General features: G+C 41.1%; 3 protein-coding genes across 12 annotated transcripts in view; 2 read left to right on the plus strand and 1 right to left on the minus strand.

Annotated features, from left to right (window-relative positions):
- N4BP2L2 (NEDD4 binding protein 2 like 2) overlaps positions 1-13,213 on the plus strand; it is a 72,611-nt gene extending 59,398 nt beyond the window's left edge. For 6 of the 8 annotated variants that reach the window (XM_035718465.2, XM_025462544.3, XM_049101161.1 and 3 more), the window contains 4 exons: positions 4,907-6,666; positions 9,567-9,652; positions 10,905-10,948; positions 13,039-13,213. In XM_035718465.2, the coding sequence (XP_035574358.1) occupies positions 4,907-6,666; positions 9,567-9,652; positions 10,905-10,928 (1,870 nt within the window). In that variant the 3' untranslated portion in view covers positions 10,929-10,948; positions 13,039-13,213. Of the gene's footprint in view, positions 1-4,906; positions 6,667-9,566; positions 9,653-10,904; positions 10,949-13,038 lie in introns of those variants that run through there. The other 2 variants (XM_035718470.2, XM_035718459.2) reach the window with 2 other exon arrangements.
- LOC125753617 (aurora kinase C-like) lies at positions 3,166-4,069 on the minus strand. Its single transcript, XM_049101169.1, has one exon. It carries the CDS (start codon positions 3,692-3,694, stop codon positions 3,332-3,334), a length of 363 nt encoding a protein of 120 aa, XP_048957126.1. The 5' UTR covers positions 3,695-4,069; the 3' UTR covers positions 3,166-3,331.
- Positions 13,214-18,471: 5,258 nt separating the features above from the next.
- Positions 18,472-25,469, plus strand: part of N4BP2L1 (NEDD4 binding protein 2 like 1) — a 33,362-nt gene continuing 26,364 nt past the window's right edge. The window contains exon 1 of one of the 3 annotated variants that reach the window (XM_025462548.3): positions 18,472-18,887. In XM_025462548.3, coding sequence (XP_025318333.3) covers positions 18,709-18,887 — 179 coding nt within the window. In that variant the 5' untranslated portion in view covers positions 18,472-18,708. The remainder of the gene's footprint in view (positions 18,888-25,469) is intronic. The other 2 variants (XM_025462546.3, XM_025462545.3) reach the window with 2 other exon arrangements.

Below are 25,469 nucleotides of genomic sequence, written 5' to 3' on the forward strand. Positions count from 1 at the left end.
ATTTTCATCATTAGCAGGTTTCTACTATTCTTTCTCTAGCTATCGGATTGTAATCCATTCAACAAACAAAAGAACGCTTGAGGTGTATTGGCAAAACCCTCATCTTCTCCACTTTCTAACCTCTGCTATAAGGACAGATTAACTTATTGGTTCAAACTCTGAACTGAATTTTGAGCCAACTGATTTGGCAACCCTGTCTCTAAACCTATACCCTTCATAGGCTTCTTTCTATGTCTCAATAAATGGTCATTTTGTCCCTTCAATAGGCCCAAATCCTTTTGCTCATACTTGACCTTTTTCTAATACTCTATATCCAATTTATTTTCAAGACTTGCTTGCTTTTCCTTTAAAATATATCCAGAATGTGATCATTTCTCACTACTTCTACCCTGTGACAAATACCCAGAAGAAGACCCTTATGTCCATTATGCCTATCTGAGTTTTAGGCCATCTGTCTAAAACTCATAGGGACCCTTGACATAAAGGCTGATTAGGGAGATGGGAATGGTTCTGCTCCACACCATTTCCTCTCAATTTCTGTTGCTGTTTATTATTTGCTTTGATTCAGAAGGAGAGAGGACAAGAGAAAAGTCTATATACTAGGTGATAATAGGAGTCAAGGCCCAATTTCCATTGGAAGGATTCAGCCCTTATCAACTGAATATCTCTGTGTTTATGTATATGTGACAATTCAAAGATGAAAGGAAGGAGAGAAGAAAGAGAAGGCAAGTGATTTTATAAAATTCTCTTTTTTTTAAAATCAAGAGGCAGTTTTGCATGATGGTCAGAGTGTGGACTCTCAGAGACAGCTTTAGTCTGAATCCTGCTGGTAGCCATGTGACACTGGGCAAATTTTTTTCTTTTTCCAGTTCTATTGAGAAATAATTGGCATCTATCATCATATAAACTTAAGGTATATAGCATGTATAGTTTGATTTATATATGTTGTTAAATGGTTACCACAATAAGGTTTAGTTAGCATTTTATCATGTTATATAGATGCAATTTAAAAAAAAAGAAAATCCTGTTTGTAATGAGAACTCTTGGGATCTGCTGTCTTCACAACTTCTCTGTATGCCACACAGCAGTGTTAGTAATAGTCATCATGTTGTATATTACATCCCTAGGACTTATTTATCTTATAACTGGAAGTTTGTGCCTTTTGACTACCTTCCTTTAATTCCTCCTCCACCAGGCCCCAACATCTGGTAACTATAACTCTGATCTCCTTATCTGTGACTGGGGGGTTTTGGGTTTTTTTTGTTTTGTTTTGTTTTGTTTTGTTTTTTTAAGATTTTATTTATTCATGAGAGATACACAGAGAGAAGCAGAGACATAGGCAAAAGGAAAAGCAGGCTTCCTGTGGTGAGCCTGATGTGGGACTTGATCCCAGGATTCTGGGATCACAATGAGAGCAGAAGGCAGATGCTCAACCACAGAGCCACCTAGGTGTCCCTGTTTTGTTTCGTTTTTTAAATGTCACATATAAGTAAGATCATAGAGTATTTGCTTTTCTCTGTCTCACTTATTTCATTTGGCATAATGCCTTCAAGTTCCAACCATGTTGTTGTCAATGATAGGATTTCCTCATTTTTAGTGAGGAAGTAATATTCTGTGTGTGTATGTGTGTGTGTGTGTGTCTGTGTGTGTGTACATACATATATATATATATATATATATTTATATTTATATATACCACTTCTCTTTTTTTTAAGATTTTATTTATTTATTCATGATAGACACAGAGAGAGAGAGAGAGAGAGGCAGAGACACAGGCAGAAGGAGAAGCAGGCTCCATGCCGGGAGCCCGACAAGGGACTCAATCCCAGGACTCCAGGATCGCTCCCTGGGCCAAAGGCAGGTGCTAAACCGCTAAGCCACCCAGGGATCCCCTATATACCACTTCTTTATCTCTTCATTTCTCAATGGATACTCAGGTTGTTTCTGTCTTGGCTATTAGGCTGCTATAAACATAGAGGTGCAGATATCTTTCTGAGTTAGTGTTTTTGTATCCTTCAGATACATTCTCAATATTCTCAGCAGTGGAATTACTGGATCATTTGATAGTTCTGTCCTTAATTTTTTGAGGAAACTCCATACTACTGTTTTCCACAGTCGCTGTAGCTGAGCAAACTCTTTAAATTCTTTTTTTCAATTGTCTTTTTGAGATGGGGATAAAACTAGCATTTGCCTTACTGTTGTGAAGTAAGGCAAGTATCATTGCTGTGAAAATTATATGAGTTAATATGTGTAAAGCAACTAGTTTTAATACATAGCAAATATGCAGTAGTTTGTTTTGTTTTGTTTTGTTTTTTTTTTGAGTCAGTTTTCAAAGTCACATTGTGGGCATTAGGATTCCTGATATCATAGAAAGTTATTAACATTTTGGTCATGAATTGTACATATCAGCATTGCTTAAGTGTCTTAGTTTGGGGCTTTTTTTTGTTTGTTTGTTTATAAACCTATGTGTGTGTAGAGATTTTAGGCATCTTCTGATGTCTTCCCACCCCTATTCACTGGCTAAGAGGTCAGGAGTAGTTCCCTTTTTAAAATTTTCTATTGATACATACATTCTAGCTGTCAGATGCTGTCAGTCATCTTACCATTGATGACCTTTGTTTATGTAGTCCTTGCATCTCCAGAAGTTGAGCTACAGTGGATGTATCTGTTGTTCAATATTCATTAAGTGGCATGCATTTGCAACTTGCAGTTTATTTTCACTTCTAATGTAGTGATAAAAAAATAAATATAATCCTTATGTTGAGAAAAAAACTCCCATTTACATGTGTTAGGGCTCCCTTTTCCTTGTGCCATGGAAAGCTATTTAAAAGTATAAGTTAAGTGCATTTATTTCCATAGAATCACCAGTCCTGACATGAGTTTAAAGTCCTCAGTCTATTACCATTTATTTTAGTAAATAAGGCAACAATAAACTCTACCCATTCTTTTCCTCCTTTACTTGCAACAGGATGCTTCATGTTTGGGCAAAGAGAGTGGTGGGGCCTGGGGGCTGGCTGGCCCTCCCAGCTCTCCTGGGAGCCTGTGGGAGGATGATCAGAGGTTGCTGAAGAGTTTGTGGGTTTTTTTGTTTTTTGTTTTACAAAATGATTCAGCTTTTATTAATTAGCATCTTAGAAGAAACAAAAGATAAGAGAGCCAGCAAAGCTCTGAACAAACACAATGAAACAGGTGCAGACAGCCCTCAAGAAGCCATTTGAACAGATGGAAGCAACACCCTCCTCGAGTGGGCCCTGACCCAGGGGTGCTCCATGATCTGGGCCAAGGGTAGCCTTTCCAAAGGCTGGTATCTGAGAAGCTTGGAGACTAAGTCCTAGGCCCCCAAAGGTAATGATGGGGGAAATCGTAGGTCTACCTTGAGGATGCGTCTGTAGGTCTCATTATGGGAAGGGCTCTCAAAGGGTGGATATCCTACCAACAGCTCATAGCAAAGTACTCCAGTGCACCATAGATCAACCTTCTCATTGTATGTTCTCCTCTCAATCATTTCTGGGGGCAAGTAGTCCGGAGTCCCACACATTGTCTTTCTCCTCAGAGATGGTGTGTGCACAGACCAGCCGAAGTCTGCAATTTTCACCTCACCCTTGAACCCGAGCAGTAGGTTCTCTGGTTTAATATCCCCGTGAATCACCTTTTTCTCATGGCAGTAAGTCAGAGCATCTGCCAATTCCTCCATTATTGTGGCTGTGTTTTTAGAGTAACATCCTAGTCTATAGTATGAGTTTCATTAATTTATTGCACCTTAGGCTTCTGCTAAAGCTTTCACTGAATCAGCTTTTACTGACCATGATGAGTTACTGCCAATGTTGGCATTCTTTACTTGATATCTTTTTTACAGAAGTCCTATCACAACTTCTCCTTAGTAATTTAGCATTCCTTAATGTTCTTTCTATGCTAACATCCAGGAATGTGGAAACAAGGGCAGTAGCAATTAGGTGACAAAGAACAAGGTGTTCAGGGCTCCTGTCTATTGAAAATTGCCTGACAGCATGGGATGAAATAAACCAGGCCAGAAGACAGGGGTAGATTCAACAAGTTCCTTTGTCCAACACCCAGCCAGTCAACTGAATTTTTCCTTCATTATTTCTTTTGGCTTCCATGTTTGTTTGCTTGTTTAATTGTTTGTTGTTTGTTGTTTTGTTTTGTTTCTGTTCTCTATCCTGGATTTTTTTTTTTCTCAGCTGTGTCTATTGTCCTTCCCCCCACTGCATTTTACTATGTCTCTATCTGTACCTTATAGAAGATAACTAGATCTTTATGTTCTAAATTAGATAATGTTCTAAATCCTCTTTTTTTTTCTTTTAGAATCAAAAGATTATCTTTAATTAAGGAGAACTGTGAACTTTTAGTGTGGTCAATGGAAATACTATTATAGTAGGAATAAAGAACACTATATTCTTTTAGGTGGGATAATTTTTTACTGTGGTATTGTCCCTGGCATTGCAGGAAGGTAAACACCCCTGGCCTCAGTACCAAGTGCCAGTAACACATCTCCAGTCATTGTGACCACCTACAATGCCTCTACAGACTTACAAACCTCATTAAGTAGTGATAGAACCTCTGCTTTAGAACCACTGCGAGGTAGGCAATTAGAAGCATCTGCAAACCCTGGATTTTGCTGTTTGTCATCAAATGTGCTTTATAATTTGTAAGTTACTGATTTATGAAACAAGTATGTGAAAATGACTTGTAGCTTCCTTAAAGTGTACTCATTTTTAGTTGAGAGAATTAAAGTTTTTCTCTTTTTAAAATTTTAAAACTATACTACAAAGTACACAATGCTTTAAAATCTCTTGTACTAGTGATTTGCACATTAAGAGTATGTTTTAGTTGCTAGTGTTATACAAATAATTAAGTGATAAATGTTCTTAATTCTTTTATATTTCAGAGAAAGAGATTTGAAGAAAACTGGGCACAGGCTCAGCAAAACCAAACAGAAGAGAAACAGAAAAAGAAATAAAAAGCAGAACAGTCATAGTAAAATCATGGGAGAAAACTCATTTGAAATCTTAAGTTACCATATACCAGGGGATCAGGACCCATCCCAGAGTGAAGAGGAAGACCTGGAAGACACCAAAAGAGAATCGGTGCATGACTTCACTGATGAACTGGGAGATGAACTAAGAGATTTAGTAAATGGCCACAAAGATGAAGTGTGGAAAAGCATAAATCCTGAAGAGAGTTTTCCAAATGTTACATCTGAAATTGAGCTGGACAATGCACCAGAAAATTACCTCTCTAAAGAAAACAATGATTTGTTTCTAAATATGTCACTGATGTCAAATGAAAACTCTGTTACTTGCCTGACAGTGACTCAGGATCTTTCCTGCGTAGCAAGTGATGACTACACGAAGATAGGAAAGCATACTGGAAATGGGCAACCCATGGCATCAGACATCCAGGGTGGATCCACTGACATCTCCTGCTTATCTATGCAGAAGAGAGAGAAGGTAGATAAAAGACTCCCAAATGAAACAATTCTTTGCCATCAGTATGGGTCCAGAACCTTAGAGAAAGATTTAAGAAAGAAACAAGGAATAAATGCAACTGAAAACAACTATTGGGCTTTTTTTCCAAACAATCTATCTGATGAAGAATTATGGATGGGCTCTGAGAGACAACCCTGTTTAGGGAGCTGGCCTGAGGGACCTCATAAGTTTATATGTGAACAAAGACCAAAGAAAGATAGATGGCAAAAGCTGGTCTCTCCGGACAGCAGGGGACAATTGATTACATTGATCTCTGCTTGTGAAGAAACTTCAGTATCAAGGAGCTGTCCAGAAACATTGATAGAGGAGAAACTATTGATAGAAAATGAAGATTTGTCACCTCCAACTGAGAATACAGATTCATTCATAGAAACTGAAACAAGTATCATTAGAATCTGCTTGCCTAAACTGGATATCCCAAAGAGTGACTTACACTCAACAAAGAATAAGAAAAGGAGAGAGAAAAGGATTTTCAATTTGGCACCAAACTTTAACTTACTGGAACAGAGATATATCAGTGTAAAAGAAAGAGGGTCATGTGGCTTGTCAACAGAAAGCAAAGGACTAGAAATTATTTTGGAAGAAGAAAAAGATAGAATTTCAGAAATAAATCATAAAAAGGAGAATACACGAAAACTTATGACCTTGAATCATTATCATCATCCATCGTGGTTTTACTTTGATATTATCAAAGATCTTCCTCTAAATGTTGGTAGACAATCTTATTCTTATTACCTGCCATTTAATAGACTAAGGCACTCTGTATATTTTTACAAAAACCCTATTCCTTCTCTTGTGCTACAATATACAGCTAGCTTTCAGATGGTATCTTTTACAAGCAAGAAATCATTTTTGACTTTCAAATCTCAGACAAGAGTAGATAACCAACTAAGTGACCGAGGATTTAGTTCTTCAGAAATTTTAAGTAGCCAACCTGATCCTTTCTACTCTTTTAGGGTCACTTCTGATCTTCACTTTTTAAGTGAAAGTTTCGACAAAAGGCTGAAGACGTGGGAAGAACCTAAGCCCTTACAGTTCTTGCAAACTGAGGATGACCAAGATTTAACAAGCACTGGCTTTGATTCCCTTGAGCTGCAATTATCACAAGTGTTTGCCTTTCAACTAGTAAAGCTTTTTGGATCCCCCGGAGTTCCAATGGGTAAATTATATTTATTCCCTCCAAAAAAAAAAAAAAAAAAGTTCATCTTAACATATATGAGTAGTTTTTTGAAGTGTTTCTACCCTGTATTAGTGATTTCATGCAGTTAATTGATCTCCCTTCACTTTTCAGCAGTAGAAGTAGAGGACCCATAGCAAATGGTGCTTGATCTTCAGTCATGTGCTGGCCTCCACCTCAAGGACCAGCAGTCTTTTTTTTTTTTTTTTTTTTTTTTTAATGATAGGCACACAGTGAGAGAGAGAGAGAGGCAGAGACACAGGCAGAGGGAGAAGCAGGCTCCATGCACCGGGAGCCTGACGTGGGATTCGATCCCGGGTCTCCAGGATCGCGCCCTGGGCCAAAGGCAGGCGCCAAACCGCTGCGCCACCCAGGGATCCCAAGGACCAGCAGTCTTAAATGTCTTTGAGCACTTAGAATCCTTGGACTCTCTATATAAATAGACACTGAGGGATCCCTGGGTGGCGCAGCGGTTTGGCACCTGCCTTTGGCCCAGGGCGCGATCCTGGAGACCTGGGATCGAATCCCACGTTGGGCTCCCGGTGCATGGAGCCTGCTTCTCCCTCTGCCTATGTCTCTGCCTCTCTCTCTCTCTCTGTGACTATCATAAATAAATAAAAATTTAAAAAATAAATAAATAAATAGACACTGAGAAGAACAAAGGATGAGGCAGGCAAACAGTAATGAAACAAATAGAGATGGGTTATCCCCCTTTTTTTTTAATCTTCCTATTTTATACATTTTCCTTGTTTGGCAAATGGCCCTTTCCTTTCTCATTCGCAGTATGGTTCATAGATAACAGAATAGTAAAGAGGGTGGAAATGTGAAGGTTAAATGATGAAAAAATATCTGAAATAAGTTGAATTTTTAAAACTATCTGAAAAAGATACAAAGATTCCTTCTGGCTCTTGTTTTTGGAAATGAAAAATCCACCTATTATTAAAACACATTAAAATGTTTTTGTAATATCCTAAGTAAAATTCTAAATAAACTTCTAAATAATATATTTAAGATGCCAAAAGTCTTAGGAAATTGAACACATATTCCAATTTTTCCTTATCTGTAAATCAGTTGCAGTGTTAGTGATTTAATTGAGTTGAATGTGTCCTCTTCCTTGGGGACAGAAACTGTAAGAGCCAAGAAGTCAAAGCTCCATTCCCCACAGTTCTCCTGTATCTTTTTGATATTCTTTCTTTTCTAAACATACCAGAAGTAGAGGACCCATACCAGGGTCTCTGGGTCCTGCTCTTCTCTCAGAGCTTATCTTCCAGAGGTTTTTACATTGCCTCTAAATTTCTGCTGTTCTGGACAAAATTGGGGCCCAGATCCCAGACCCAAGACTGGCTAAGTCTCAGGGTGAGGCATCAAGCAGTTATTAACCTGCTCTTGAGGGTCTAGCATTATGTTTATCATTTTTGTAAACTGTGAATAATCACTCCTTAAACTGTTTGCTACAGTATGCTATCCTAGACACACTGGAGAAATGTACCAATTAAAAAAATTAAAATGCATTTGCTTTAGGGAATTTTGAAAGATAAGTGAAGTCATTTTAGGTCAGGGGTCCTAGTCCTAGGTCCATATTCTAAATGAATGCAAAAAATTTTTGTGTCATTTTGAACCATTTTTCTGAGAAAGTTAATAGATTTTATCACTTTCTGGGACGGGGGGGGGGGGTGTCAGCACATGACTTGAAAAGATTAACAATCACTGTCTTAAATTAACATCAGAAAACATGAAGGCACTGGTGTGAAAAGATTCTAAACCTCCTCCTCCCTTGAATGCACAATACCATCATAATCAACAGTAATGATCAAGCATCCATTAATTAAGCTTTGGAAAGCTTTCCAGAGGAAATAGACCTCATTCATCAAATTGCTTACCTTCTAAATGGGGAGCAAGACTAACACAAAACAAAATTATTGCACACAGAAAATATAAATGACAAACTTATGAATATTCTATAAGCCAGGTTAGCAGTGCTTAAGGGATTGTTGAAGAGAATATGGGGTTATGGTTTTTTGGGGGATGGCTTTAATGTAAAAATGAATTATAAGCAGTGCTTATACAAATGTAGCTTAAAAAATATATAGGGAAAGAATTTCACATTTGGATATTGTGGGTGCTTAAAAAAGGAGAGGAAAAACTTAAGTGGAAACTGTCAGCTGATTTGTTTGGCCAAGTTGGAGAAGCAAAGCTTTGATGCATGTATGGCTAGTGGCCTTGTAAATGAAGCAGGGAGCTCAAATGAATCCTAGTATTAGGAGGTATTATATAGTAAAACCACACACAGGTCTGAAGAAACCAAACTATTCATATTGCCAGGGACATGTGTGTATAGGAAAAAAATTTTGTGTGATTTGATATGGCTGATATGTATATATCAGTGTTTGGACTTATTTGTGAACATCTTAATTGTCTGTGAGGATTTTTCCCCAGACACTCTTATGTGGAAGGAATAGTTTACAGTAAGACTAAACTTGCTATAGTTGTGCTGTTTCTACCTATCACGGGAAAGGATAACTACCTGAATTTCTATGCCCTGTGACAATGCCACTTGAAGCAAATATATATATATACACATATATATATATATGTATGTTATAATATATTTATTATTGATATATATTTTTACTTAATGAAAATTTGAACTATGATACATATCCCTTTACATGTATAAATAAGCATTTCCATTGTGTCAGGATAGTGTTTAATAATAAAGGCCTGAGATAAACTAACTCCTGCTCTAGCCATCAGTGAAATATCTTCCAAACCAGGTTCTTACCATTATATCAGTCTAAATATCATGTTTGCATATCTTCACATTTAGGGTAAAAAATCTGTATGACATTGGAGATGAAATTTGTTCGCTTTTATTTTCACAGAATCTTTGATGCCTGATGACTGTGTGGTTTCCCTTGACTGGAAGACACTGAAGATGATCTATTCGCAATGGAAGACTTCACTAGAGGTATATTTTTATGGCTTTCAAAGAAGAACTTCTCTAACTGATTTCTTAAAACAAAAACAAAAACACAACAAACAATTGGACAAAACCTGATCACCAAATGTAGTATGAAGGGCTACATCTCTTATATTAAATTAGAGAAAGACTGTATGTTGATGGGTGGCTAATATATGCTCTTTCAGTTAGTTCCAAAGAGAAAACTGTGTTTAATTCCCTAACTTTGCTGTAATGTAGGCTGATATAAGGGCCTACTGTGGATTACTGAGGTGCCCATTTTAGGAGAGCTCTTTCTTCATTACATCTTCTGTCCAGCCCTCAATCTTATCCTGGTATGATAGAGTAATAGTTACAAATTAGATTCATATTTACTTGACTTGGAAGCACCTCATTATTGGTATTTTCTGTTGGTCCATAGTGAGAGACATGACCATTCTGACAGGCTGTTAATTTTCCAGGTAGGTGGAGGAAGACTGGTGGGGAAGATTAGAAAGGTAATAGAAATTCTGGAAAAGGCAGCACACCGTATAATGTAATGGGGAGAGAGTTGACATTAGTTGATAGTTATTTGAATATTCCCAGAGGCAATGCTAGGGGTACATTGTGAGATAAATGGTAAAAGCAAGGTTTAGTGAAACATAAAATTATATAGTGCAGGATAGTAGGTATTTCTTAACGGTTCATATAAGCACAGCTGCGGGAAAAGTAGATTTGTTTTATGTGCCCAGTTAGTAAAACTAAGTAACATTTTTCTAAACTTCTTATTTCTTTTCAATCCCCATGGAGAATTTATTGCTGCCTAAACACACACACCTACACACACACACATACACACACACACTCTCTCTCTCTCTCTCATACACATTCACACATACACTTACACACTCTTACACCAACCCCAATATTTTATTTTTTAAGATTTTATTTATTCATTAGAGAATGAGCATAAGCTGGTGGGCAGGGGCAGAGGGAGAAGCAGGCTCTCCACTGAGCAGGGAGTGTAACTAGGGGCTTGATTCCAGGACCTCAGAATCATGACCTGATGACCTGAGCTGAAGGCAGATGCTTAACTGACTGAGCCACCCAGGCGCCCCCACAACCCCAATATTTTAAATGTTTAAGTGGACATTTGTGGTTATAAGGTTTATTTTGCCATTTTGAGAATGTTCCTACACGAGTATAATGATGATAAATGATAAACTTAACCCCAATGCCAAATATTAATCATTATTTTATGTATTTTAATTATAATTTCTAGAAAAGACAGAAGAAGATTGGTTAAAAATGAGAATATCTAGAACTGTAAGTACAACTTATTCCAGAGACTTCTGTATGATCAGAAGGAAGTGGATGTTGACATTATTTGGTTGTAATAGCTCCATGTACCAAAATCGAAGAGTAAATATAAAAAATGTAGTCTATTACCATAGCAACCCTGTGTGCTATTGCACATGTGATTTTCTATTTCCTTTAAATGTAGATCTTTTTATGAAAAACAACAAAGCTTAGATTGTTGTTACCAAATTTATTTCTCAACTTTATTGGTTAGAACATATTTTAGAGCATTCTGTCAACACACAGTTTATGAGGGATTACCACCCCCGCCCCTCCACCCCAGATTGTTGTGTGATAAAAGCTGGGAGTTAGGGATAGAGGTTATATTTAAATATTAAACAATTCTTTAGGAAAGGAGGTAAAACATGTAGACAGATTTACATTCTATTTTAAACTTGACATCAAGCTGACATTAAAATAAACACATTGCACTTTTTTTTCAAATGCCTAAATTAGGAAATAAACACAGCTGCTATGATTTTGGTATATATGTGCATGGTTTTGATAAGAAGAATTGAATGCACTCTGCATTTACCATATGTTTTCTTTCTTCCTTTTAATTTTATTTCTAAGAGTTTTCTGTGTTTCCATTTTTCAGCTAGAAATATACATATACCCAATAAAAATGTTTTTGTTTCTTTTAAACCTGGTTCTGCTGTGAGAAGGACGAAAGGTTTAGGAGAAGAGTTTGAGATTTGGGGGACTACTAGAAAATGTGGGATTAATGTAGTCTGAGAAGGGATAAGAGGCTAAGAGGAATTCCAGAGAAAGCAGGTGAAGAAATTAATTTATTCGTTTAACAACTATTTATTGAGTAGCCTCAATCCAGACATTGTTTGATACCTGGGGGCTATAGCAGTGAAAACAGTCCTGCCCTCATGGAGTTTATGTTAGGACTGAAGTTAGGAAGAAGTGTTTTCCCTCCCTCCTTCATGAGGCAGCTCCAATGTGACACCAGTACAATACAAGCTGCACGCAGCCAGCATGGACATATTTGGCTGTGGCCATTTCACGAGTCATTTCCATCTGCTAAATTTGGATATATTGTGTCAAGGACACTTTCTGGAATATACTTTTGATTATTATATTCATCTTTCACATTCATGCTACACTGCTTTCTGGTCTTCTCCTACAGACCAGTCACCCCTAATTATTAATCTGTTCTTATGGGGGAACTTTATGAGTGTTGTAGCTATGTACAGGTTTTTTTTTTTTTTTTTTTAACAATTATGATGAGAACATGCCTCCCTGTTTTGTGTTTGGCATAATGTACTGATTAGTGGGCCTCAAGGGGTAGATAGAAATGTATAAGGAGGGAAATAGCAGGAGAATGTGGTTGGCTCTAGGAGCCCCAAGTCCCTGCCTATTTCAAGATCCTCTTCCTGCTGCTGGTTGCTAGGGTGTTTTATTGTTGCTTGGGTAAAGAGGTGGGGCAGAGTGCTGGAATGAGGATGTGTTCCCATCTTGTAGCTCTTGCTGTCTGGCTGTGTGATCTTAAACAAGACACCCTCTCAGAGCCTCAATTTCTTCACCTGCAAAAAAGATTTATGATAGCAACCTGTCAAGGGAATATTAAATGAGGATTAGTGACATAACTTGTGCAAAGTACTTAACATAGTGCCTGAAAAATAATAGGCTCTTAGAAGGGTTAATTCCCCTTCTCTAAATACCCCTTGGGTGCCGGCATTGTCTTTGAAATGTCCCAGGCAGAACAGAAATTGTGTTTCTGGCAACAACATTGACTCCACAAACTTGGTAACACATTTGCATGAATTAGTGTATTTATTATGAACTTTCTAGTGTAAATAGCTGGATCCTCAGGGAATGGTACAGAGGACAGGTGTGGATTTAAAGACAGGAGGTCAGGCACTGTCAGGGAGACTGCCTCTGTCTGTCACATGAGGTGGGACCAGGCAGGGTGTGGGGATTGTGGGGGAGAGTGAAGGTCTACATGCAGGGGAGTGGCATAAATAGGGAAATAGCCTGAGACACTGACAGCTGACTCCATGTAAGTCACTGTTTTGTCTGGACTTGTTTGGCCTGTGTTTTGTTTGTAGTTGAATTCTTCAGTCTTCTTGGTGCTGTTGAAGATCCTCACCATCAAGAAAGAGTGCTCAGTGCCCACCCAAAGGATTATTGTCAGCCATATACTCACAGGATACCAAAACTGGTTTGGATAATCTTTTCAACTGTTCTTGATTAGTTATTTGAATAATAAAAAACTCAACAAAAGAGGTAACAACTTGAACTTTTTATTATCTAATTGTGAAGATGTTTGCCCTACTTTAATTTGTTTTATGGAAGTAAATAAGGCACAGAAAACTTGAGTAATTTATTTTAAAAATCACATCAGGTTGGAAGGGTAGGCCTTATATTCAAGTATGGGTCTGTGATTCCATTTCTAAAATTCTGAAATCCAAAAAAGCTCTGAAAATCAAAAAGTTTTTGTTTTGTTTTGTTTCTTAAATGTTTGGCATTAAAGCTAAGTTGTGAGCAAAACTTGACTCAAACAGCAAAACTTAGTTTTACTCTTTATTTATCCTACCTAGTGTGACTGTTCAGTTATAACATTTCATTGCAGAAATATTAATGTGTTTAATTACCACTGGCTACCCAGCCCCCACTCAGAATGTAAGGTGTTATATATACACATACACACATACTGTATACAGACACACACACACACTCATTCTGAATTCTGAAATCTATCTGACTTCAAGGATATGGATTAGCAATTGTGGGACTTCCACCATATGACAGGTAACCATCTTTTTAAATTGTTTTAGTTTAGTTGTATTTAACAAACTTCTGATGTGAAAATTCATCTTCGAAAAACAGAAATTAGGGGTGATTACTCACTATCCAACATGTAGGAGTTTACTTAATCCTTCCATTTTCAGAAAGGGAGCCCTGACTGTCTTATCTTACTCCTACTCCTCCCTATCCAGTCTGATCTCCAGGGAATAAACTTTCCTGGCTTCTCTAGGAGATGGGCAACTGCCTGACTCTGGATATTTGTTTCTTAAACAGACTTCCAACTGACCTTCCTGTTTAGAGCCCCAGTTCCAGCCCCGGATCTTCTAGTTCCTGAAATTTTGGGGTTTTGCAGGGTAAATTCTGTTAACTCATGGCTTTCTATAATTCAGGGTTTTTTAGGGGAGAGGGTTGGGGTTTTGGGTCTGGGCTTTTTGTTTGTTTTTGCTAAATTAATTAACACTTGGTCTTTCCAGTTTTCAAAATTTTGGTGCTATTAATCTTCTCTCTTTTTTATTATGGTTTATGCTTAAAAAGATTAACAAAACAACTGCCCCCCCCCCAAAAAAAAATTTAGTGAGGTTTCAAAGAGGGAGTAGAAATTAAATATTTGTGTTCCATCTTCCATCTTTATTGGAAATTGAGGGCTTTATTTAAAATAGCTCTATATTTTTCCTTATACTCATTTCATATAGCTCTAGAAGAAAGCTATCTTTCTCCTAGATGGTGAGTCTGTTCCAGACGGAGACCAGGGTCGTCAGTGTTTGCTTGAACTCCTCAAGAGTCTTGCTTCCTCTTCAGGCTCCTAGAGCCATTGTGAAACTGGCCTTGTTTTTGGTCCAGGATGGGATGATTCCAGGGAAGAACAACAGTATTAGCATCTAAGCACAGACAGCTGTGGAGGAGACTCTGGCATCTGGCAAATCCTTGTTTCCTTAGGGGGCCTTCACTGGCGGTATTTATGGATGTCTAATGAATACATAGAATTCACACTGCCATGCCTTCCCCAAGGGTAATATTGTGAATATTTAACAATTAGTAAGGTATGCGTAGTGACCAGTTCTGAAACACCTCCATGCTGTACTGATGCAAAGCAGGTGACCATCTATCCAGGCTTGTACTTGGGTTCCAGAATGTCTCCAGCTTACTCCAGCCCCTATCTTTATTATCTTGCCCTAATTTCCAAGATGGAACTTTAGAAAAATGGGCTGGGGCCACTTTCTCCTGCTCCCAGGCTTCCTCCTTAAAGCTTATAGTCCTCAAGTGCCCTTGTGGCTAGTGAAATAGGTGCTGTGGAAAAGAAGATATGGTCCTCACCTTGGGGAAGGGGTATGGTACTAAAAAAATAAGGAATGGATTGTGGGAGGTAGAGGCAGGTGGGGTACAGTGAGCAAAATCAGTCTTGTCCAGGGAACGTTCCACATGGCAGACTTCTCCCAGGCCACCAGAGTCCTGTGCATGTCCTGTTAATTCAACCAAGTAGACATATACCTGCTACATTGTTTCTCTTCCCTTGTCCCCCTTCCCCTAACTTCTAGCTTCCTGCAGCTTCCATCTGGCTTCTAAGGGAGGATGAGGGAAGAGCCATGAGGGAGCAGTGTTAGTAGAGAGGGACAAAGTCCTATCTCTGATTGGTCAGATTGTGCAGAATCTGTGGCAGCAGGTGCAAGTGGAGGTGCTAGAGCAATCAGGAGTCCACCACAGAAACAGCTAAGCAGGCAAAGGTAAACTTCTTTCCAGTCCTTTCCATTTATACCAGTTATATATAACAGGAGGAGCATGTATGTGGATAAGACTAATTTATATTTTTGAGTAAAAACATCAGAAAATTTTTGGTAGGGAAAGAAAAGACATAGGATTAAAGAGGATTGGGATAGGTCCTGCCTACATATTTTAAATGGTTCTACTATGTTAAAAGGGCGTTTGGTTAAACTGCTTTGGAAGCTCCATCTTGGTTTCAGACTTCTTGCCATCTTGGCATCTCTGGGGTAGAAACCGGGGGCTGATTTACAAATAAGCATTCTAAATCCTGAGTTATTTGGAACTGTAGGTTTGAGGGTTACATTCCTGGTTTCCACTAGTTCTTGTTGTGTACCTCCTTATTTTCCCATGTTTTTAAAGCAGTCGTAATTAGAGGAATATTTGAAGGTTGCATTTGTCAAAAATTACTTATATAATTTTCCTTACACCTGTCATGCTAATAGTTTCTAGTGCAGCAAAGTCAGATTGTGCTGGTCATCACATGAGGGAGACATGGAATGGAACCCTCAAGCTGAAAAGTTGTTTGGATGAAATGAGGGCACTAAGGAGTGTTATCGCAGGGATCCTCTGACTCCGGTGTAGCCCAGCTCTCTGGAAGCTGCCACCCAGAGAGAAACAGTAAAGATCTGAATGCGGCTAATAGCAAGCTAGATCTCTGATCCGTCAACATGTTTACTTACAGTTTACTCTTTAGCTGACATCACCACGATCTTTGTTTATTTTTAATATTTAGTAAATCCCAAGCTCACACTTATCTATTGAGAAAGTGGCTCAGGTTCACATACACTTACTGAGCACCTCCTGAATCCCAGGTGGTGGTGTTAGATCTTGGGGTGACAGGGGTGACACTGTTCCTACTTATACAGTCTAGTGGGGGGATACAGAAACACAGATAACTTTAAACAGTGTGGTTTAGAGGACTAAATCAGAAAAACAGCCAGAGCTTGTTGACTGGTTAAATGTGGGGCTTGAAAGAAAAGTGTGTAGGGTCACTTCCAGGTGTTACTGACCATCTTCTCCTCCTCGAAGCTCTTTTTCCCTGGGCCTCCATACATCTCTCTCTGTTTCAGAGTTATGTCTGCTTTGCTGATCATTCTCTTATACTCTCCTTTGGCAACTCCACTTCAAAGACACAGTACTTAAATACTGGTGTGTCCAGTGCCCCGTCTTCAGCTGTCTGCTCTATCATCTATCTTCTCACCTGGAAAGGATTCCCAAAGCTGTCTCTAGCTCAGACCTCTCTTCTGAGCAACAGTCCTATTTCTCAGCCTCTACTAGGGTGTTCCATCTGCCACAGACACTGCAGACTCCATATGCCGAAACCTCTAGACCCCCAAATCTCTAGCACCCCCCCATGCCCTTTCCCACATTGCCTGGGGCCGTCTCTGTAGAAGGAAATAGAAATAGATGGAGGTCTCATGCAGCACTAATAGAAATAAACCATCCACATATGTAATTTAAACTTTTCTAGTAGCTGTATTAAAAAAGCTAAAAGAAACAAGTGAAATTAACTTTAATTCTGTATTAACACACCGACATATTACTATTTCAACACAGTCAATATACAAATTACTAAGATATTTTACATTTTTTTCATGTGTGTGTATTTTAATCTCAATTTGCACTAGCCACATTTCAAGCGTTCAAAAGCCTGTATCGTACAATGCAAGTCTAGAATGAAAAAGGTAGTAATTTGAGGGTGGGCAAAAACTCTTATAAGAAGTATATAGAATACATAGAAGTAGAGGATACCCATATTAAAGCATCACTATTTTTATGAGTCATGCGTGTTATCTGTTCCTTATGGTTTTGCCCTAATATAGAGAGAAGCTTTTGAAATTCTAGTTTTCTCAGCAGTGCCAAGATCCTTCCTCTGATTCTGGGAAGGGATTTTCAAGGGATAGCAGGTCATCTCCCTGCCCCACCTCTCCAGGGGAATCCCAGGGGGGAAGGTGCAATTCTCAGCACAGACCCCTCCCTCCCTACGTGAGTCCTTCTTTCCAAAGTTTATTGTGAAATCTCTGGATTTTGTTTCAGAAGGAAATTGCTTCTCTTCACAATTCCTTTTCAAAATGTTCATACCTTAGCTGCCAGAAACAAAATGTATTTACTTTACAGTTAATTATTACAGCCAAAGCCACATATACGCTGGATTTTTCCAGCATGGTATTTTCAATATTGTCTCTTTCTGTCCATGCATCTTGAATTTTGGTTCAGAAAATAGGATCGCTCTATCACACCCTTGAGTGTGAAATATTGGAGAGTGCTATGGTGATCAACCAACTGGAGCTCATCAGTTCCTGGAACTTAGAACTTAATTCTGGATACTTCTCTATAAATGATTTTAGTAGACTGCTCCTTTCCCTGGGGAGCTGAAAGAGTTCCAGAGAGGCCGTATCTTTTCAGGTGGCAGCAGAGCAAGTACCTGGGCAGTATAGTTCTTCTCAGGAGACCTAGTTTCTGTAGCTGTGGCCAGATCAATCTGAGTTTTAAGGGGTGCATTTTTCTGATGATGAGATTTAAAGTTATGTAGAGGCAACAAAGCTTTCTAAGAATATTTTTGGCAGGCTAAAGAAGGATTAAAAAAAAAAAAAAAAAGAAACGAAACGTTACAGGCCCTGGGACAGCGTGTTGGCCGCCGGGACACTAGCCAGATATTGGTGCTCATAAATGGGGGAGACAATGGACTTTACTGTTACTATTCAGAATGCTGTTCACAGTTGTTTAATCGTCGACCAAAATGATTTCACTTTCAAGGTCTGGGCCAGTCGGGGGTGGGGTGGAGAAGGGCTGTGGCAGAGGGCCTGACTGCCGAGGCCGAGGCCGAGGCCGAGGCCGGAGGCCCAGGGAAGCGTCCCAGGGTCCCACCGGGCAGGGCCTCTCCCGTGTGGGCTCAGGGCGGCCAGAGGCGAGGGAGCGGGTCGCGGGGCGGGGCGGGGGCGGGGCGGGGGTGCGGGGCGCGGGGCGGGGTGCGGGGCGCGGGGCGGGGCGCGGGGTGCGGGGCGCGCCCAGGTCTCCCAGCGTCCGCGGCTCTCCAGGTGGGGACGCCCCCTCCCACGCGGCGCGGTTCGGTGGGGCGGGAAGGAGGGGCTGGGCTCCGAGCGCCGCCCCTCCATCTATCACATGGCCGGAGAGCCACAAAAACAACAGCTTTGGCCGAGACCGTGACTTCGGGGAGGGAGCCCGGGGCCCTCGCAGCCAGCCCCCACCCCATGGAGGAGAGTTTCCTTGAATCCTTTGGGAGGCTGAGCCTCCAGCAGCAGCAGCAGCAGCAGCCTCGGCCGCCAGCCCCGCCGCCCCCGCGTGGGACACCTCCGCGCCGCCACAGCTTCAGGAAACACCTCTACCTCCTGCGAGGCCTCCCGGGCTCGGGGAAAACTACGCTGGCCAGGTAATGACAGCGGCCTGGGCGGCGCGCGGACCCCCGCCGAGCGAGCCCGGCCCCGAGCCGCCCCGGCCCGCGCCCCGCGCCCCGCCACCGCCACCGCCACCGCCACCGCGTCCGCCCGGCCCCGGTCCCGGCCCCGGCCCCGGCCCCGGCCCGGCCGAGCCTGCTGCGGGGGAGCCCGCGCCGCCCCCGGTGCCCGCGCGGCCGCGGCCCGTCCCGTGGGTTCCACGCTGCGCTTTCCCGGGGGGACGGTGTCGGCGCTGCGCCTTGCGCAAGCCCCAGAGGGCACGGCCCCTGCCCGGCCGCCGAGCCGGACCCCGGGCCCCGGGCCAGCCGCGGAGGGAGCCGTCGCCGCCCGCAGCCCGCAGCCCCCGCAGCCCCGCAGCCCCCGCAGCCTCCCCGCCGGGGCCCGGAGGCCCGCAGGGAGTCTTCTTCGGGAGCCCGGCGGGGACCGCAGAGAGCGCCGCGGGCCGGCCGCTGGCGCAGCGCCCGCCACGGTGCGTCCACAGGCGTTTTAAAGCAGAGCGGAGAACCGAGGGGCCGGGGCCGGGGCCGGGGCCGGGCGGGGCGGGGCGGGGGGCGCGCCCGCGTGGAGAATCGAGCGGAATCAAGCAGCCCCGCGTTTGCTTTGGCAGCTGCGAAGGTGCACAGGTGCACGGGGAGGGGCTGGCGCGGCCTCGGCGGGAGGTCATTAGCGGAGCCTCGCCTCGGGCGCCCAAATTCGCGAGTTGCGTAAGCGGCGCTCCCGGCACGGGGCAGCGGGAGGTGCGCGGGCCCGCCGCCTGCCGCCGCCTGCCGCCGCCTGCCGCCTCCCTGTGGCCCACCGCGACAGCCTCATGCCCACAGCCCCCGCTTTGCACTAGATGCTACGTTGAACTGTTTCTCTCCTTGCTTCTGCTGACGCTGGCCCGCCTGCCTGGCTTGCCTCCCGCCTACCTTTGCCCGACTGATTCCACTAGCCCTTTAAGACTCGGATCTGTCACTTTGCCCAGCAGCTACCCCTCCCCGCCGGTAGGTGCTCGCCCTCTGGGCTCCTTGGCTTCCTGTTTACACCTCTGTGACTGCGCTGGGTTTTGCACACGGTTTTGTGTATCCTTCCTCAAGTTCCTTGAAGCGAGGGGCCATAGAAGGAGCCTCTTGCCCTCAAAGAGCTTTCCATCTCCTTAGAGAAGTAAGGCTAGCCATAGAACCGTGGAACTGCTACAGAACAATCGAGGAGGCTACATTCAGGAGCTGATCTGGGTGATACACAAAGATGGTGGGAGCAGGGTCTCAATCCATTGGGGTCAGGGAACTGTGACAGCCCCGGTGATGTGCTGCCAGTTTAATTAGGATTCCTGGCTGATTGGTGGAGTCAAGCCTTTAGCAAAAACAGTATTGCTACATTTTTACAGATTAAAGGGGTGGTGACTTCCAAAGGGTCATTGGCACCCTTTCCTAAAACACATGGATTTCAACAGGCCTCTCTGATTAGGGAGGGAGGGTGGAGAGTGGGGGAGCCTGATTAGAAATCAGCAGAACTTGGGTATTTTGTGACACAGTCCTGGTGGGTACATCTGTTACAAACTGAGTATCTTCTGCATTCAAGTCCCATTTAGTTTCACTTTGATTTTGCTGATCCGTGGCCTGTGGCACGCTGAGTGTCAAAGAAGGAAGTAAAATCTTTGGCCAGATTTTGTTTTTAACTACTTAAAAGGGAAGTGATATGACAAGTGGAAGGAAAAGTGCATAGAATTGAACATCAAATCCGTGGGATGTTGAACCTTAGATTCCTTATCTGTAAAGCGAGTGGGTTGGCCTGGGCGGTCTTTAAGGTCCCTTCTGGCTCTAACATTCTACACTTTTAGGATTTTAATTCCTGGTTGACATTTGGCTAACCAGAAGACACCGGATGAGAGACCAGCTTATTAAAGAACATCTCTCTAGGGACGACTGGAGTGAGCACTGGCCTGGGAGTCTGAAGATTGTGCCTTTAGATCTTCTTCATCACGAAAGCTGGTGACTTTCAGCAATCACCTAGCTTCTCTGGGACTTATTTTCCTTATCTATAGCTACTAAGAAGGGATTAGATTAGGTGATTTATTGAAGATCCCTCTGGCTCTTAATTTCTACTTGCCAGTCTTAAGAATGGTTTGTTAGTAATGGCTAGGTCAGGAGCTCTCTGACGTTGGAGTCAATTTATGGCTTCAAATCCAAGCTCTGCCACTCACTTCCCTTTGGCCTTTTGCTCAGCTCCTCTGCACCTAAGTTTCCTTTTCTGTTACATGGGGATGTCTGCTCTGTCCACTTCAGAAGACTCTCGCAGAGGTTAAATGTGTGTGAGAGAACTTGCTAAACTTTAAATGTTGTATATATTTTACGAGGTATTCGTTGCTGCTTCAGATGTTGATCAGCGGAGATAAATCTTCAAGGTGTTACTGGGGAGAAGCCTGGCTCTGAAATGAAGCAGGCAGCTGGAGGTTGACTTTGTGAGTTCTCCTGTTGGGAGTTCTAGAGGCAGAGGAGCCTTGGCCCTGCTTTGGTGGTGGTGGTGGGGATGGTGGCTTGTGCACTTGTGTAGCAATCTGGGAAGTAAGAAGGGAAACAGGGCACAGCTCAGCAAGAAGGGAAGCCTTCAGCCAGGATGAAGTGGTGCGGCGAACGTCACCCGCCGTGACCCTCAAGACCTGTCTTCCCCTTTTTTCTGGGGGGTCGGGTGAGGTAAGAAGAAAAATGGCTAATTGTTAAAAAGTACACGTGGAGAAAGTCGTAAAACTGTAAGGCTATCTGAAGTATTGTTGGATTCTGGGAAATTCTATTTTCCTTATTCTCTGTATTTTCCAAATTTTCCATAATGAATATGTATTTTTTGAATCAGAAAAATAAAAAGTTTTTAAAAATTGGAGGAGATCGTTTTTACAAATGTGGGTTCATCTTTCTTCCTGCTTTTCTCATTTTATTAAAGATATAATAAAAATGTTATTGAAATTAGGATATGTTGTGTCTTCCAAATCAATGTTAGATTTCTGTGCTTTTTACCTATATGTTTTTATAGTTTGAAGGGGCTGGGATGTTGAAACCACCTATTTAAATTCTTTGGAAATATTTAAAAAACAGTTTTATCAGGTTTAAGAAAGTTTTGAGTACAACAGAATACTAAAAACTTAGCATGCCCCCTAAATCTGTCTTATCACCTCTATTTCATGAAAAAAAAATTCAAAAATAGTTTATCATTGACCTGTAAGTCCTACTTTTAGGAATTCATCCTGAGGCAATAATTGGACAAGTACATGAAGGGAGAGGAATGTTCATCACAGAGCTTTTTTATATGATAGAAGAAATGTGAGCCAACTTAAACATATAAAAATAGAGGATTAGCTTACAAGTCATGCTGTCATTAATGGGACCATAGATGTATTTGACATACAAATATATCAATTCCCATCATTAAGTTAAAAAGCCTATTAGCAAAGCTATCTATCTCTCTACACAAAAATTCCATTTTCTATTCAAAGAAAGGGGGTCTACATAGACTTAGAGACAAATGTGTGAAAAGATATCTGTTGGTAGTTGTTGACTTTAGATAGTGGGATTATGGACTTTCTCCCCCTGACTTATTTTCTCATTTTTCCATGACAAATATGTATTACTTGTTAACTTTTTAAAGGTGAAAATAACTTTTTAAAGTTGAAAATAGTTTTGTGAAATAAGATGGCTAAATGGACTCAGGTTGTGTGACAAAACATTTATTAAATAACAAAATAAATGTATCATTTTCTGTATAAAAAGTCTTTTTTCCTATGTTTATTCTCAGTTGGACATATATTAGGAAATTTCTTAATACACAAGATTGATTCTAATTGTTATTAAATATAATATTAATTATTAACTTGTTAATTAGCATGTGAACTAACGTGAGCCACTTGATTCTTCAACACCTCAGGTTCTTTTTCACTGAAATGGAGCTAATATTTCATTAATAAGTTTGTTGTGGGGATTTAAGAGGCTGTGGTAAACAATGATCCCATAATTATATGTGTGAAAGTACTGTGGAACGCGTGGGCTACTTAACTACCAACAATTGTTAATTATTCACTAATCAACAATAATAGTATTTGCTGGGTACTTGAAAACTATTAGTACTTGCTTAGTAAATAAGATTAAGAGAAGGAGCCTACAAATGACTAGTAAGTGGAAAACAATAATTAATACACTGCTATGGGTAAGTTCTAACAAGGAAGAACATTTTATATGCTGTTGGTATTCAAGGCCAGCGAAGTCACTGAGAATGATTAGGGGGGTAGGAAAACTATGGAAGGGACAATGCCTTCCATGTGGAAATGGTTCTTGAACTGGCCTTGAAAATGGGAAGGATGTGGCTGAACAATGGAAAGCATTAGCAACATGAATAAGAAGATAGAGATGAGAGACAGCTGGGTGGTCTACTCAGCTGGTGAGGAGAATGGCTTGGCTGAAGTGGATGGTTTGAATTAGTGAATGTGTTGGTTAGATAAACTCAGGGCCAGATCACGGGGAACACCAAAACCTGCACAAAGAAGTACCAAGTTGGTAGAAGAAATAGGATTCCAACCCCAAGACCCTTTCACTCTCAGCAGATGATCCAGGAATATCTGTTTCCACAGCTGAACTGACAAACTCACCTGGATCTGCATCTGTCCTTTCCTCTTACATCAATGAAAGCTACTGTGGATGATCTGTTTACCTCTATGCTTTGCACCGTGTGTGTGTGTGTGAAAATGTCCCCCTTTTGAACCATTATAACCATTTTTTAGGTGTACAATTTAGTGGCATTAATTACATGATGTTGTGCAACCATCACCAGTATCTATTTCAAGAAACTACCCATGAAGCGATAACTCCTCATCCCCTGGTAACCTCTGATTTACTTTCCATCATTACGTATTTGACTACTCTAGATACCTCATGTAAGTGGAATCATACAGTATTTGTCTTTTTGTGTCTGGCTTATTTCACTTGGCCTAATGTTTTCAAAGTTCATCTATGTCATAGCCTATATTAGAACCTCATTACTTTTTATGTCTGAATAATATTCCACTACAGAGATTGTCCATTTGAAATGAAATGACAATAGAAGAGGGTAGTTTTTCCTTTTGTTTTTAAGGCCATATATGAAAAATGTTGTCAACTTTATGTCAGTACCCTGGAATTTGAATTTCTTGGACTCTTTGCACATCAACCAAAGTCTGAGAACCACACTCTAGTACATGTTGCATCCTTTGCAATGTTCCAGTTCCTTTTGGCACCATTGTTATACGTTTTCAGTTAGGCTCAAAGGGTGCTTGCTGACAGCTGTCTTTTCTTTTATTCATGTCTCCACATAACATGAAATTTTCCATCAAGAGAAACAGCTTTCCATTTTTTGGCACTAGAGCTTTCCAAGGAAGTGAGAGGATGCTTTCCTGATGTGATGCAATGATAAGACAGAGGTGAGGATGAAGGTATACTTTACAAGCAAATATAGTGAAATATGGCAAGCAGTTGAGAAGAGGGGATCAGTTAGGTTAGCTAAATGGTGAGTAGTTAGATCCCAAGTCATCCTGTGCTCCACAGCGCCCCTGGTCAGCAGGACTGTCGTAAATCAAAGTAAAGTCAAAATATAAAGTTTGTAGTATTCCAAGTCTCTGTATATGAAAATAATCAGGTAGGTGACATATCAGATCTTTATTCACTTAGGCCTACTTGGAGAAACTACTAGCCTTTTACATTTTTAATGATTTTCCTCACGTGGATTTTAAATCTCCTCTCTTCATTGTGGAGAGTCCTTAACAATACCTCTCTCTGGAGGTTAGGATGAATAAGGACTTATAAATGTTTCACAGAGAGTAAGAATATACAATGCAGTGTGTGTTTATAATTACTTGCTAGAAAGGCTGTCCAACTATCCAGGAGATTCACCATCACCATGGTCCCAGAGCCATTGGGATAGTGGGAGAACACCCTGCTGAATTGGAGCGGTATAGTATTGCAGGTGTGGTTTATGATTAGAGAAGCAATAGAAATAGAGGAAGAAGTGAAAGGGGAAGAATGTTTTCATAGAAGAATCTCAGGACATGCACAAGAAGTTCCGTAGTCCAAGCCCGAGAAACCAAGCTCTGAGAAGTTAGACATCTTGATCAAGGTCACAGGGATGACTTATTTCTATTCCAGAGCCTTTACTTCTACACGGAGTGAAGAGGCTAGTGGGAGTGACTCTGAAAGAGGAAGGTTGGTTTTGATCTGTTTGATGAAAAAAAAAAAAAAAAACCCAAAACACGTACATGGCCTTTATTAAAGGGGCTGAGTTTACCTTGATTTCAAGCCACATTTTATTATTTGTCAGTAATGATGATATGTTTCTTTTGATATATATATATATATATATATACACACACACACACACACACACACCATGAGGGAATGTATTTTCTTTATTAATGTGGTACCACTGGGGACAATAGGAGGGGATGACTTAGATTTTTTTTATTTTATTGATTGAAGATTTTATTTATTTATTTGAGACAGAGAGTGAGGGAGACCACAAGCAGGAGGGAGGAGCAGGCTCCCACAGAGCAGGGAGCCCGGTGT

The sequence above is a fragment of the Canis lupus genome, chromosome 25 (assembly GCF_003254725.2).
Source record: "Canis lupus dingo isolate Sandy chromosome 25, ASM325472v2, whole genome shotgun sequence".
In the NCBI taxonomy this organism is placed as follows: domain Eukaryota; kingdom Metazoa; phylum Chordata; class Mammalia; order Carnivora; family Canidae; genus Canis; species Canis lupus.

Excerpts from the sequence above, each read along its gene's own strand:
- LOC125753617 (XM_049101169.1), bottom strand. The coding sequence starts at position 3,694 with ATGGAGGAATTGGCAGATGCTCTGACTTACTGCCATGAGAAAAAGGTG.